This window comes from Triticum urartu, chromosome 2A (genome assembly GCF_056163025.1).
Source record: "Triticum urartu cultivar PI428250 chromosome 2A, HENAU_Tu73, whole genome shotgun sequence".
NCBI lineage: Eukaryota > Viridiplantae > Streptophyta > Magnoliopsida > Poales > Poaceae > Triticum > Triticum urartu.
In genome coordinates, this window is record NC_141874.1 from 760,472,722 (window position 1) to 760,486,953 (window position 14,232).

At 42.7% G+C, this 14,232-nt stretch overlaps 1 protein-coding gene across 1 annotated transcript; it reads right to left on the reverse strand.

Moving 5' to 3' along the window:
- Positions 1 to 5,121: 5,121 nt before the first annotated feature.
- Positions 5,122 to 13,269, reverse strand: LOC147987971 (uncharacterized). Its single transcript, XM_087542566.1, has 7 exons — positions 12,408 to 13,269; positions 11,513 to 11,745; positions 10,784 to 11,329; positions 7,442 to 8,031; positions 5,765 to 5,870; positions 5,317 to 5,400; positions 5,122 to 5,166 (listed from the first exon to the last, which is right to left on the reverse strand). The coding sequence occupies exons 1-7, from the start codon at positions 13,267 to 13,269 to the stop codon at positions 5,122 to 5,124; spliced, it is 2,466 nt and encodes an 821-aa protein (XP_087398692.1).
- Between the last annotated feature and the right edge of the window lie 963 nt (positions 13,270 to 14,232).

Sequence of the window (14,232 nt, forward strand, 5' to 3'; positions counted from 1 at the left end):
GTTATGAAGTCGTAGATCAATAAAATGTCCAAGCTTGGCTCTAATTTCCTCATAGTGCCACCACCTTCATGAATAAGCCAAGCGCCCAATGCTTCTCAAATGTACTTAAAACATTTTAAGTAAAATATGGTCCCCAAACTTATTGGGTCCGAAGTAGTTAGCATAACTACAACACATAGGGTGAAACCACTTAAGTATGTGCATATCGATATGAATTTTAATTTCATGCACATCTTAGCTATTAAGAATTTGATGGATTTACCATATATATGGGATCAAATAAAGCAAACAAGGCATGCGAATTTACACATAGTAACTATGCATGCACATGCCTACGAAAATCTAGGGAGATACAAAATGGACAAATGAACACATAACCATTAATACTTCCAGTAACATCACTAGTCATTCATGTTGTCCAAAATAAATCAAAGTGACAAAATCAACATATGATAGCACACAAAGTTTAACATATGAACCAAGGAAAACCAATGAGCATATAAGATATGCATTGCACACATACTCATAGGAATATCTCACTCAAGTAGATATAGGATACTATAAACAATGAGATAACAAACTCCCATAACTCCATACAAACCAATAAGATGAACTCGAACAAAATGGTATTTCGAGTTATCATTTGGCGTATGATAACCCACAAGTATAGGGGATCGCAACAGTTTTCGACGGTAGAGTATTCAACCCAAATTTATTGATTCGACACAAGGGGAGCCAAAGAATATTCTCAAGTATTAGCAGTTGAGTTGTCAATTCAACCACACCTGGATAACTTAGTATCTGCAGCAAAGTATTTAGTAGCAAAGTAATATGGAAGTAACGGTAACGGTAGCAAAAGTAATATTTTTGGGTTTTGTAGTGATTGTAACAATAGCAATGGAAAAGTAAATAAGCAAAGAACAATATGTGAAAAGCTCGTAGGCATTGGATCGGTGATGGAGAATTATGCCGGATGCGGTTCATCATGTAACAGTCATAACATAGGGTGACACAGAACTAGCTCCAATTCATCAATGTAATGTAGGCATGTATTCCGAATATAGTCATAAGTGCTTATGGAAAAGAACTTGCATGACATCTTTTGTCCTACCCTCCCGTGGTAGCGGGGTCCTAGCGGAAACTAAGGGATATTAAGGCCTCCTTTTAATAGAGTACCGGACCAAAGCATTAACACATAGTGAATACATGAACTCCTCAAACTATGGTCATCACCGAGAGTGGTCCCGATTATTGTCACTTCGGGGTTGCCAGATCATAACACATAGTAGGTGACTATAGAGTTGCAAGATAGGATCAAGAACTCACATATATTCATGAAAACATAATAGGTTCAGATCTAAAATCATGGCACTCGGGCCCTAGTGACAAGCATTAAGCATAGCAAAGTCATAGCAACATCAATCTCAGAACATAGTGGATACTAGGGATCAAACCCTAACAAAACTAACTCGATTACATGATTAATCTCATCCAACCCATCACCGTCCAGCCAGCCTATGATGGACGGTGTTTGCATCCTTTGGTGTTTTTAATAGTGCAATATCCTTAATATGATTCAATTGTTTGCATCCTTTGGTGTTACTGTTGCAAGCTATGGTTTGTGTTTTTAATAGTGTTCCTATTGTTTAATTGCATTCGTTTTGTGTTGAATGTGGCTACTTTTCTCTTGTTCTGAGTATTGTATTCGCTATTGTTTACATATCAGGACACTTACTATATAGTGCGAATACGGACCCACCATCGTTTCAAGCACAGTTTGCGTCAGAGAGTTATCATGGAGTTCCTATGTAAACATGTGGATAACTATGTGGTGGCCTGGAGGATCATTACATGTTTTGCTGAATTCAAAAGTGCGCTTTGGTGCTTATTCACTGAATCGTCATCTTTAAATGATAAAGGGGTTTTGAAGGACAAGTGCAAGGAAACACGATACTCGCACACGTACACGAAGCATCTATAAGTGTTTCTTGTTTCTTGTTTTTGTGTTGATATGTAGGCACCATAAATTATTTATTGTGATTAGTTGTAACAGATTTAAACCCATATCTGTGTAGGGAATCTGTCAAGTTCTATCATGGTGTGCTGGATGATGTGGAGAAGTTCTTGACTGTGCTTTATAGAAAACCTAAGTCGAAGCCATCCAAAGAAGGGCGTCTAGTGTTTGAGACCATCTTCGTACTCCTTGGCGAATGCCCTCGGTTTGGTCCCTTGGAAGAAGGTGTTTGCTGTTCTATTCTGTTCTGGAAAAGAGCTCTGGCTGGGTGCGTTGCGGTTGGGCGGTTATTTGATTTAATCAAAAACTGGAGAAGCCTCTCTTACACGACATTCTGCTTGTTATTATTGCTGTTGGAGGAGAGCCTGGTTGACAAAATCAAACAAGAACTGCGTGAGGATGAGACTGATCTTGCTGCTTTGATTGAGGAAGTGAGGGAGAACCGTGCTGTGTTGGGAAGGAGATTTGAAGCCATCTTTGCGAGCTCCAAGGCGTTAGATCCATTCCCTGCTCTAAAACAAGAGACTGAACGACTGTTGGCCGAACCTGATCAGATGGGGCCCTATGTAACTGCCACTCTTGCTCCATCTGTGCGTGGGAAAGCAAGTTTGGATCAGTTGATCCATCGGTTCCTCTACCTTCTTAGGTTTGACAAGGTGGTTGTTCCTGGGATCCTTGCGAGGAAGGGCGGCTATGAGGGTCCCCTTGGTATCCACTTCTCGCCAGAGACAGAGGATGGTCAATCTTGAACGATTTGTGGTGGTTTATCTTGTATCCTGCTCAGTACCTGAACACCTTCAGTTATATCGAATCATGTAGCCCTTGTTGAACATGTTGTTTGGTGTAGGAGCTGAACACCAGTTTTGCCTGCCTCTTGTGTTGAACATGGTGATGTTAGCGTAGTATCCTGAACACCTTGAACAATTGTGGTGGCTGATCTTGTACCCTTCTCTTGTATTGAAACTTCTTGTTTCCTCTTGTGTTGAACATGGTGATGTTAGCGTAGTTATCCTGAACACCTTGAACAATTGTGGTGGCTGATCTTGTACCCTGCTCTTGTATTGAAACTTCTTGTTGCCTCTTGTGTTGAACATGGTGATGTTAGTGTAGTTATCCTGAACACCTTGAACAATTGTGGTGGCTGATCTTGTACCCTGCTCTTGTATTGAAACTTCTTGTTGCCTCTTGTGTTGAACATGGTGATGTTAGTGTAGTTATCCTGAACACCTTGAACAATTGTGGTGGCTGATCTTGTACCCTACTCTTGTATTGAAACTTCTTGTTGCCTCTTGTGTTGAACATGGTGATGTTAGTGTAGTTATCCTGAACACCTTGAACAATTGTGGTGGCTGATCTTGAAATTTGTGTAGTTGATGAGCCTGACCGCATCCGTGGTCCGTTTAGATTATTAGAAATGCGTCTTCTCTTCTCCCCTCCCCTCTGATGTTCCTCTCTTGCTTCTCGAGCTTGCCTAAACTGTCAGCTCTCGATGCTGGGGACGAAGAAGCTGTCAAAAACTGTCAGCTCAACTCGAAGCTTGACGTGCTTGCATTCTTTGACTCTTGTGTTGAACATGTGCAGATTAAATCTGCGTGCTCAAACTGACCTTCAACGTGTTGCATTCTTTGACTGCGGGGCGAATCATCTCAAGTTACGAACTTCAGTTAGCAGCTTATCCATTAAGTTGGCAAACGGAGCGTCCCACTTTGGCCATCAGAGCTTTTGCTCCTACCCAGGGCCCCGACCGAAATCAGCACCATGCATAAGAAAATCAAGTAGGTGATTAAATAAAAACACCTTTTATTAATAATCATTGCATTAGTACGAATATCTCAAAGAATACCAAAAGAAAAATCTCAGAATTTTGAGCTACAAGTCTATCTACATTAGTATTTTCAAAATTACCATCGACATTAGAATCTATATTCTGATTTTCCGAAGATACTTGTACTTCTTTCATAGATATATAGAAAATAATAATATCAATAGCCCACTTCTGATATTTAGAGGACATCCTGGAAATTTAAGGGCCTTGTTTGACTGCCTTTTTTTCCTTCTCTTTTTGCAGTTAAACGTTTCAGTCATTAATCCCCCGAAAATCGCGTGCTCCTGGGAGATTTCGTTTCTGGTTTTCTCTTTTTTCACTTAAGTCCTCAAGGGTTTTAGGTTCTCTGGTTTTCTTGATTTGTTTGCCTCTCATGTTGCTGTCCGTGCTGCTGCCGCCGTTTCTTCTTGCTCCGTTTCCTTTTTGCCGGCCTTGCCGTCCCCGCCTGCGTACGGCGGCCCTTGTTCGCCAACGGTAGTTTTCATGTATGTTTTCCATTATATTTTCGGGCAATGGAGATTTATGGGGTGATTATGGCTGGGGGCTTCCAACACTATCAAATGTCAACTTTCAACTCGCTTTCACTCTAAACTAGATCGTTGATGGCGCGCGTTGCCGCGCCCGTCTATTTTTGGCTCTTATAATTGTTAGATATATGAAATAATTTGTATACATTTTTCAGTGTTTTGAGCTCTTGTGATTGTTAGGCATATGAAGTGTGTTGGCTCTTATAACATACATTTGCTTCAAGTGCTTTCAACTATTGCTCTTTCTTGCAGCTTGTGCTTGTACGCTCCATTTTCCAAAATAATGGTATGCAACTGAAGAGAGGAATCTCATTGGTTTCCATTGTACTGTGTTTACTTATAGGTCTACTCTTTCGCAAAGGATGACATCATGGCATCCCAAAAAATAGCAACATTACATTAGGAATATTTGAAGAATGGGTGGAACTGATATGTACTCATATAAATGTCTTTTTAACATTTTCTCTATATTACAGTTCAACAAAAGAGAATACACAAAAAAATGTAAACAGCAAAACATACAATTAGATGTCCAATTAAACAACAAATATTTACGAAACCAAAAATCTGAGAATATACAAATTCAGTGAATATCATTTCTTCCTAGATTCATAAGAGGCACTTGGTTTTCACAGATTAGTAACTCAGTTAGAAGGGTATGCAAAGTTCTCTAAATTGTTTTTTCCAAAGCACTATTCAACAATCAGTTGGCATTGGCTCAAACGATACAGAGAAAAGAAAATTTTAGCACTTTTTCATCCCTTGGAACCATCAATATCAATACTTCCAGATCCATGAAGCTGGAAATGCAACAGAGACAAATTGAAAGACTGAATCTAAAAGTTCCGCGAGACATCACAATATTACAAATTTACAGTACATCCACACTTAGAATGAACCTTGTTCTAGAACTGATATTCAGAATGTTGAAAAGGCGGAAATAAAATTACCCCATGAAAACATTGTGCTTTTAGGTTTGCGATTCCTGCAGCATATGAGCTGGTTTCTGCATTCTCATTAGCTTTGCTCTTCTCCTTTCACAAAAAGTAAGTGTTCACCAAGTAATACTACTACAAAGAAGCATAGTTGTAAAATAGAGGTCTTATAATAATCATCCGATGACTGCTGAGCAGATTAAAATGGTACTGATAAAACGACAACTATACCACAAATTCAACAAGCAGCAGCTGCGCACACCATCTCTTCATCCGCGGATCCTAGCCCTGAACCTTGTAAACACACGACCAACAAGATGAACGTGAGAAGGGCGAATTACAAAGGGCATCATGGTTAGAGAAAAAGGAAGGAGCAGAGCTAGCATTAAGGTTTACCTGGTCGACTTAGACCAATAACTAATACTGCTGCCGCCACATCCTCTTGCGCCGGTGAGCCACATACCCCGCCTCCTTCCCTATCCTGCTCTGCATCGTCGAGCGGGTGCGCTGCCTCATCCTCCTCGTCCGTTGTCGTGTTGTCACCATGGTTATATCGGCCGTCGTGGAACCTAAATCACACAAGAATAACAGCAATTAGCACCTATGCGGTCCATGAAAGCGAGATGTGAAAGAAATTAATACGGGGAAAGATGCAAAGAGCAAAAAATAAATAGCATGAAGTAGATGAGCCGAGGAGCTGGACCGACCAGGAGTAACCGAAAGGAACGGAGGCGGGGTGGGGTGGTGGCGTACCGAGGCATATGTACACGTACCACTCGGCAGAGGAAAGGGTCGACACATCACCCGCCATGAATACACGCTTAGAAACTGAAGTATAATTGGCTGCTTGAAGTCTGAGCGGAGCAGTTTCCAGTAGATGTGGCGTCGGCCATTATCGCCAGCATCCCCACCTTTCTTCGTCGCAGGCAGATCGCCCGGAGCGGCTGGATTGACCGGCATCCGATTCAGCCGCATCCCGCGCAGGTGGCCCTCGAGCGATGGATCTCTCGCGCGCCTCGCGACTCGCGTTGGCTGGATTCCCTAGGACGCCGGCTCACTCGCGCGCGTCGGGTCAGATCCCTCGAGCGCTCGAGTGGGCCAATGAAGCATTATGTACTTTCATGAGTTGTAGATAGATAAATGGGCCAATAAAGCCCATTCAACGACAGGCCTTCAAAAAAGTCTCCAGAGTAGCGGCCCATTAGGACAGGTAGCCCAGTCGCGGTAAATTGGTGCTGGAACAACAATCTGACGGCCAAAAACTGCCCACACGCGAAATCTAAGGGCCAAAATCGCTGGAGGCATGAGAGTGCTCGGTTTAGGTGCGGTTATACTGTCCTAAATTACTACCCTCAGCTCCTGTGTTGCTATGTATCAGTAGTATATCAGCATACCCATATACACCGGTTAATTTCCATGCACAGCATCAGAGCTTGGAGCTTGCTTCTGGCTATGTTCCACATCTTCTTCTTCAGAATCAAATTTCTTCTTCTCCTTTCAGCTTCTACTGTTGCTGGGATAGTATTTCCATCTTCTCAGATTTTCTTCCACTCTGTTTCTAGCATTGTCAGGACAGGTCGTACTGAACCTAATTGGATGCTGCACTCAAGGGCCACCCCAGTGTGATTAATCAAGGGTATTTTTTTTCTACTATGATGCTACCCCAGTGTTATTAATAAGAGTATAGCTTTTTTCTACTATGAGAAACGTTTTGCTCCAGTTTGCCCATGCGGGACGACCCACATTTGTTAGCTTGGCAAAGGTCACAGCTTTGTCCAAAACAAACTACATTCGTCAATTTGATTCAACCACAATTATATACTCCCTCCACTTGAAAATACTTGTCGGAGAAATGGACAACCAGACAGAGGGAGTATTACATAATAAAAGGCACCTTCCCAGCCAGTTTGACTCAACCACAGTATATATTACATAATGAAGGTACCTTCCCAGCAGGGCAACAGTTGTACGAATGGAACAAAACAAAACATAGGTCTACTTAGTTTGATGACACGTTTAATCACACAACACAACACAGGTCAACTTCAAGTTAGAATACACAAGACAACAAAGTTCTAAGTTTGATCACCCCACCAAGTTGTCGAACTAGCCACAGAGAGAGGGATAAGTGAAGGCATACCCCGCTGCCATGTTGTCAAGCTTGTCCCTCACAAGTAGGGACCAAGCAATGACAACCTGCAGCTTAGAATCACCAATAACACGTTCCTGACTGCTTATCTGACAATGCTTGGCATCGAATTCAAACTCAGCCTGGTGAGCAACACCATGAGATTTTGCGTAACTTTTTATGATGATCCTTAGTGAACCTTTTGATTCCACCATAAGAACATTCCTTGCCAATGGAACGTAACCTTCCAGATATTCACAAAATTCTTCACTAGAATCAAACAACACAACTTGGCGACCTGCAGTAGACAATGAACACGCAATTTGCCCTCCAAATTCAAAAGTAGACAGCCCTCCAGTGACACGAACTGATAATATCGTGGCCTGGACAGCACTAGCAACAGTCTGGAGGTTTAACTTTGCTGAACACAGGCAGCCAAGGAAAAGAGCAGTATCAGCACAAAAATGGTGGTGGTTAGTAGAACTGATCAATGCTTTATCTTGAGACTCGCTTCCATCTTTTATCCTTAGTTCAACTTCAAAATCAACCGGATACTCAGACAGAATAGCACGAGAAGGGCCAGTCAAGTGCAAAAAAGGATCCTGCAAACAACAATCATCATTATCATTACTAATGCCATGTGAAATGGTTTACCATGAGATACACACACGGAGAGAGAGAGAGAGAGAGAGAGAGAGAAGAAGAAGAAAAACCACTGGATCTGAATCGAATATGATTGCTTAACTATCATTGACACTTCATTTTTGTACACAAATAACAAATACAACAGCCGTGCTGTACACGTACAGCGTACAGACCTACAATGCCCACCACCCAATGCAGTGAAACACTCAACTCTCAACACTCAAAAGTGTGAACCACACTAGCTTGAGGACAGGACCAGATCAGATTAGAGAACTATTATCATCACCTAGCAAGCCTTATTATTGTAATCATCACCATCATACAGCTTGCGCTCAAGACTTACCAGGTGCCACGTCCAGTTGTCCACTGGAAAGTCAAATGGTTAGCAGCATAGAACCCGGGGAATGAACCAGGAATTAATGGTCTCATTGATTGTTTGAATGTTCCTCTTGCTGCTCACCACACTACAATTGTTTGATTGTTTGAACCCTATTTTCTGCAGAAGCTGAATTCCAAGTTTCCCCAGATGGTGTCTTGTGTCAACTTCATACGATCTTCCATCAGAGCTTACGGTGCAATCTGCATGCTCAAAACGAAGCCATTGATCAAGTCGAGTCCAAGGACCATTGGAAGAGGATTTCCCCCATGCCATTTGGCGTTCTACAAGAACATTGTGCTCGGAAATGACACTCCGGCCTCCTTCACTCCTGCAACCACATGTACCATGGCATCATCATGCGCTTCTTACTACCACATGTTTCCTGTAAAAAATAAGTAGTAGAGTTGTGGTGTTGCTACCTATAACATTTTTTCTGATTCAGTTGTTCTGCAGTGGTTAGTTTGGAACAAGCATTTTGAGTGGTGGGATACTGACAGTGCTTAGTTCCAACAGTTTTGGTTTCTATTCTACCATGTGGTTGGCTGCCTCGCCATGTGTACGACTTCCATATTGGCAGAGTCCTTCTTCATGGGTGCACATTTGACAGGTACATGCACTGGTGCTTTAGCGGCTGGTGTGGTCTGGCATATACGTACAATGTTAAAGCATTTTATAGGATCGTCTTTCTTTCTAAAATTATTAGTTTCCTTTCGAGTTCGAGGGTCAAAAGATTTAGTTATTGTTGTAATGTTACTGCCAAATTCAATCTTCTAATCTCTTGACTCGGTAAGATAATTTATTATGTGTTTTTCTTATCTGCAACATTAACATGGCACCCTTTGCCGCCATGATACTGACTATGCACACATGACCTTATCTTGTCTGTGCTGATTATCATCCTAGACTCAGGGGTGCTTGCCTTTGGCCTCAACTTGTCCATCTTCCACGTGATCCAATCAACCACCGCAGTGAAGTTGAATGTTGCTGGCAACCATAAAGTAAGACAGACCATTCTGGACTATGTTTTCTGCGCTCTACGTTTCTCATCTATTTCTTTCTAAAAACCGATCCTCAATGAATGCAATTTGGTGCGCAATCATGCTCGTCGGCTCTACTTTCTCCCAACAGCCCCCGAGGAGCCAAGGAACGAAACCTTGGCCACTTCCCATAGTTAGCTATATAAGCAGGAATGTAAAGTAAACCTAGAATGACTATGCGGGTTTTGAAATGTACAACAACCTATAACTGAGAGGATCCGTGTATTTTGGACCTCACTTACTCCAAAAGTCTGTGCAGACTTGGTAGAAATTAACAAGTGACACTCATTGTATGTACACTGCTTGGAAAAATAGCTAAAAAGAAGTCAGAGGATGAGCTGGATAACAGAAGGAGACAGCGAGAGAACTTCATCAGTGAACAGAGCATGCCTCGGCTTTGTCCTGGTTGAGAGATTTTTATTTTTTATTTTTGCCCCACTGTTGTTTGGGCACTTTGGTTGTGTGGTTTTGGTAGAGGATGCTGCCTTCACCACCTGTGCTGGCGCGATGGTCCGTCATTAGGTGGGTGGTGCGGACAGGTCACGACCCGACAAGCAGCACGAACATTGAGTGATGTTTCCATTAGATACATCCGTATCTAGGCAAATCTCTTATGTGACGGAGGGAGTAATAAATATACAAGGGCAGTTTACTCCTGTCACCAACCTCTTATGTGAAAAGGAAATTATATACAACTTCAGTTGCAGAATCTGTTACGTAGATTGCATCCCAACTTGTTAATTGACTCAATTATTTTGTTTGGGCTGTGACTTGCAAGCTCGAGACCATCCTAACTAACTTGTATTTCTTCCCTGGGTAAACAAAGCACACGATCTACCATCCCTGGAGGACACCCTTCACAAGCAATGCATCAATGGTACCAGGTTGAAGATTAAATGCAGGACATCCCAATCTTACATACTTGTATTAAGCAGCTGAGCAGAATATTTGCAATGGCACACAACACAAGTAAACATAATGCCAGTACAAGCAAACTTGGCTTTCAAGGCTATTTCCTGAATGTTTCACACAACACGACTGCTCATTAACACATAAGAGTCAAATAATATAATATAGACTTCATACATACCACTTGCCGACATACAAAATATAGAGTCAATACATGCCACTTGGCAACATACAAAATAATATATATAGTTGATACATGCTACTTGCCGACATACAATTACCACTCCTGATTACAGATAGCACACTACACCTGGGTAGCGTATCCCTCCAACAACATCTCCATCTTGTCTCTCACAACCCGGGACCATGCAACGTAATCTCCACCTCAGAACCACAGATGAAACATCTATCCTGACTAATGTTGCACCACTTGGAAGGGATGTGGACGTTATCAGAGATAGAACCAGAATCAGCATAGGCTGTTACCTCAACAGTCACTCCTTTTTCAAACTCTACTGAAACGGCGTTTCTTGACAAAGGAACATGACCATCCAAAACTACTTCGTCTTCTCTAGTAATTTTTTCAGTAGAATCAAACAGCACAACCCTCTCATGGCCAGAAACAATACAAGCAACCTGACCCCCAGAGCTAAAAGGGAACTCCCCTCCAACAACACGAACGGACAATACAGTGACCTGGACGGTCATAGGAACGCTCTCAAACCTCAACTCTGCAGTACAGAATGGGCTATCAAAGAGTAAAGGTTGCTCACCGTCGCCGTCTGCTTCTTTATACCACTTGCTAACACACATCAACTGTGTATCATTCTGCTCATCATCTCCATCACGTACTTTCAGTTCAACTTCAGAGTCAACATAATCCCCAACTAGAATTGCTCGAGACGGGCCTGTCAAGCGTAGATAAGAGTCCTGCAGTCATTAGATTAAATCATCATTATAGTGTTTGGCTGAAGAGGAAGAAAAATAGTACTTAAAAGAACCAGAGGACAAAGAAGTATATATTACTTAAAAGAAACAGAGGACAAAGAAGTATGTATTACTTAAAAGAAGAAGAGGACAATGAAGAGAAAGTGAATATACAACAGTACATACATGTCCAGAGAGTAATTGACCCCTGATCCTCGACCGAGAGAAGAGAAGGTTGCGGTTGCGGTCCACGGTGTCTCGGGCAGCAACCACGCCATAAACAGAGAGTGGCCACTTCAGCTGCTCCGTTAGTCCAACAAGTTTGAATGAGTAGATTTGCAACGTTCTTTCAGTGACAACGGCACGGGGCAGAAGGATACCGGGTGTGCAGTGCGTAAACTGGAGAGGACTTAATGTCGCTGCAACACAAATTAAACAAAGACCATCAGTTCACTTTCATTTTGAAATGCTTCAAGAGTTAGTAGTACAAAGAGATCTCAAGCAGATACCACTTCCCCCCTGTTTTGTTGAACCGTGCAAGTGTGAATACTTGCATTTACCCAGATATTCCTCAGTCCTTATACCACATTAAAGCTGCTGCTAAGCAACTTTAGCTGGCTAATTCAATTTTAACACTTTCCTATACTATAAATATGACAATGTGAGTATCCTTGAGTTGCAGATTATTTCCTAATTTAACTGTGCCCAATTGTTCATACTCAATGGGTCTTACTTCACACTTTTTAATCAGACCAATACTATAAATAAACGACTTATTGCAGATTCAGTTTTATGTTGTAGCAAGTCCCATAGTTAACTTGCCGCTTACTGGAATTTAGTAGGTCAAGCCATATATTCATTATAGTATGGTCAGATCTTCAGACTCATTTGCATCCCGTTTGTCCATCCGCACCTTATGACACACACAGGCACTGGTGAATAATAGGACAGCAAGTGCCAGCGAAATAGTAAGTAATTTTTTTTGTCTCAGTGGTAGTATAAAAAATCATAGTAGTAAGAGCTCACCAAGATAATAATAATAGACTAAACGAATAAAGTTGAGCGTGGATATTTTACTTACTTTTATCTTCGAAGCCACCGAACCGCCCGGCCTTGCTGCCACTAGAGCGTTCCCAGATGCTACGGTGGCCTGCGAAAAATTCCAGCTCATCATCCATCCACTCTTTGAGTTGCTCCGTTTGAGATTTTGTTTGCTGCTCATCAGCAACGCGCTCCTCCTTCACCACAATCTGCTGCTTGTTCTTCTCCCTCCGCCTCCTCTGCTTCTTGCTCATCATCCTCTGCCTCTCCATCTCCCTCTCGGCCTCCCTCACCCTCTCATACTCCTCCTCTTCCTCCACCGTAAACAACATGGCCAACTCATTTTTGTAGCAGTAGGGTCTATCCAGGACATTGGAGGAGAGTTCCAAGAATTCGTTGGACAGAAAAGGCTTGCTCAGCTCATCATCATTCCTCATCTTCTTCTCCTGAGTCTGCTTCGTCTTCCTCTCCTCCTCGGCTGCCTCCTCCATTGCCGCCTTGGTAGAATTGTAGAAATCCAGCGAGATCCTCTCTAATTTGGATGCTGTGCTAACCAGCTTGTCCGCCTTGTACAAGGAGATGGGGGCATGGGAGGTCGAAAGAGAATGTGCCAAAGATAGCATCCGCTGGTCCAAATCCTCGACGTCCTCCAGAACATCGTAGTCGTCTGTCAAGTATACCTCCTGCTGCTGCTGCTGTGAGTCGGACTGGAACCTGGAGGCTGGTTTGATGGTGCTCGAGTCCATCTTATGGAAGGACGAGATTGCTGCTCCAGAGATCTGATCCCTCCAGCAAGAAATCTTGGGAGTAAGAGAATCCATAAGGTCTTTCCGCTCTCTCCGCAGGGAGATGATCTCCTCCATCAGCATCTCCATGTCCGACGAGATCGACCCGCTGCTCATCGCCGCCTCTTGCCCGCACCGTCGATCTCTGTCTCCGCCGCCGCCGCGCCGCCGCCGCCTGGGGTTTCCTTTTTCTTTGTGGCGAATAACCTAGCAGCTTAGGGTTTCAACAACGACCCACATTTGTTAGCTTGGCAAAGGTCACGGCTTTGTCCAAAACAAACTACATTCGTCAATTTGATTCAACCACAATTATATACTCCCTCCACTTGAAAATACTTGTCGGAGAAATGGACAACCAGACAGAGGGAGTATTACATAATAAAAGGCACCTTCCCAGCCAGTTCGACTCAACCACAGTATATATTACATAATGAAGGTACCTTCCCAGCAGGGTGTACGAATGGAACAAAAGAAAACATAGGTCTACTTAGTTTGATGACACGTTTAATCACACAACACAACATAGGTCAACTTCAAGTTAGATTACACAAGACAACAAAGTTCTAAGTTTGATCACCCCACCAAGTTGTCGAACTAACCACAGAGAGAGGGATAAGTCAAGGCATACCCCGCTGCCATGTTCCCAAGCTTGTCGCTCACAAGTAGGGACCAAGCAATGACAACCTGCAGCTTAGAATCACCAATAACACGTTCCTGACTGCTTATCTGACAATGCTTGGGACCGAATTCAAACTCAGCCTGGTGAGCAACAAGATGAGATTCTGTGTAACTTTTTATGATGATCCTCAGTGAACCTTTTGATTCCACCATAACAACATTCCTTGCCAATGGAACGTAACCTTCCAGATCTTCACAAAATTCTTCACTAGAATCAAACAACACAACTTGGCGACCTGCAGTAGACAATGAACACGCAATTTTCCCTCCAAATTCAAAAGTAGACAGCCCTCCAGTGACACGAACTGATAATATCGTGGCCTGGACAGCACTACCAACAGTCTGGAGGTTTAACTTTGCTGAACACAGGCAGCCAAGGAAAAGAGCAGTATCAGCACAAAA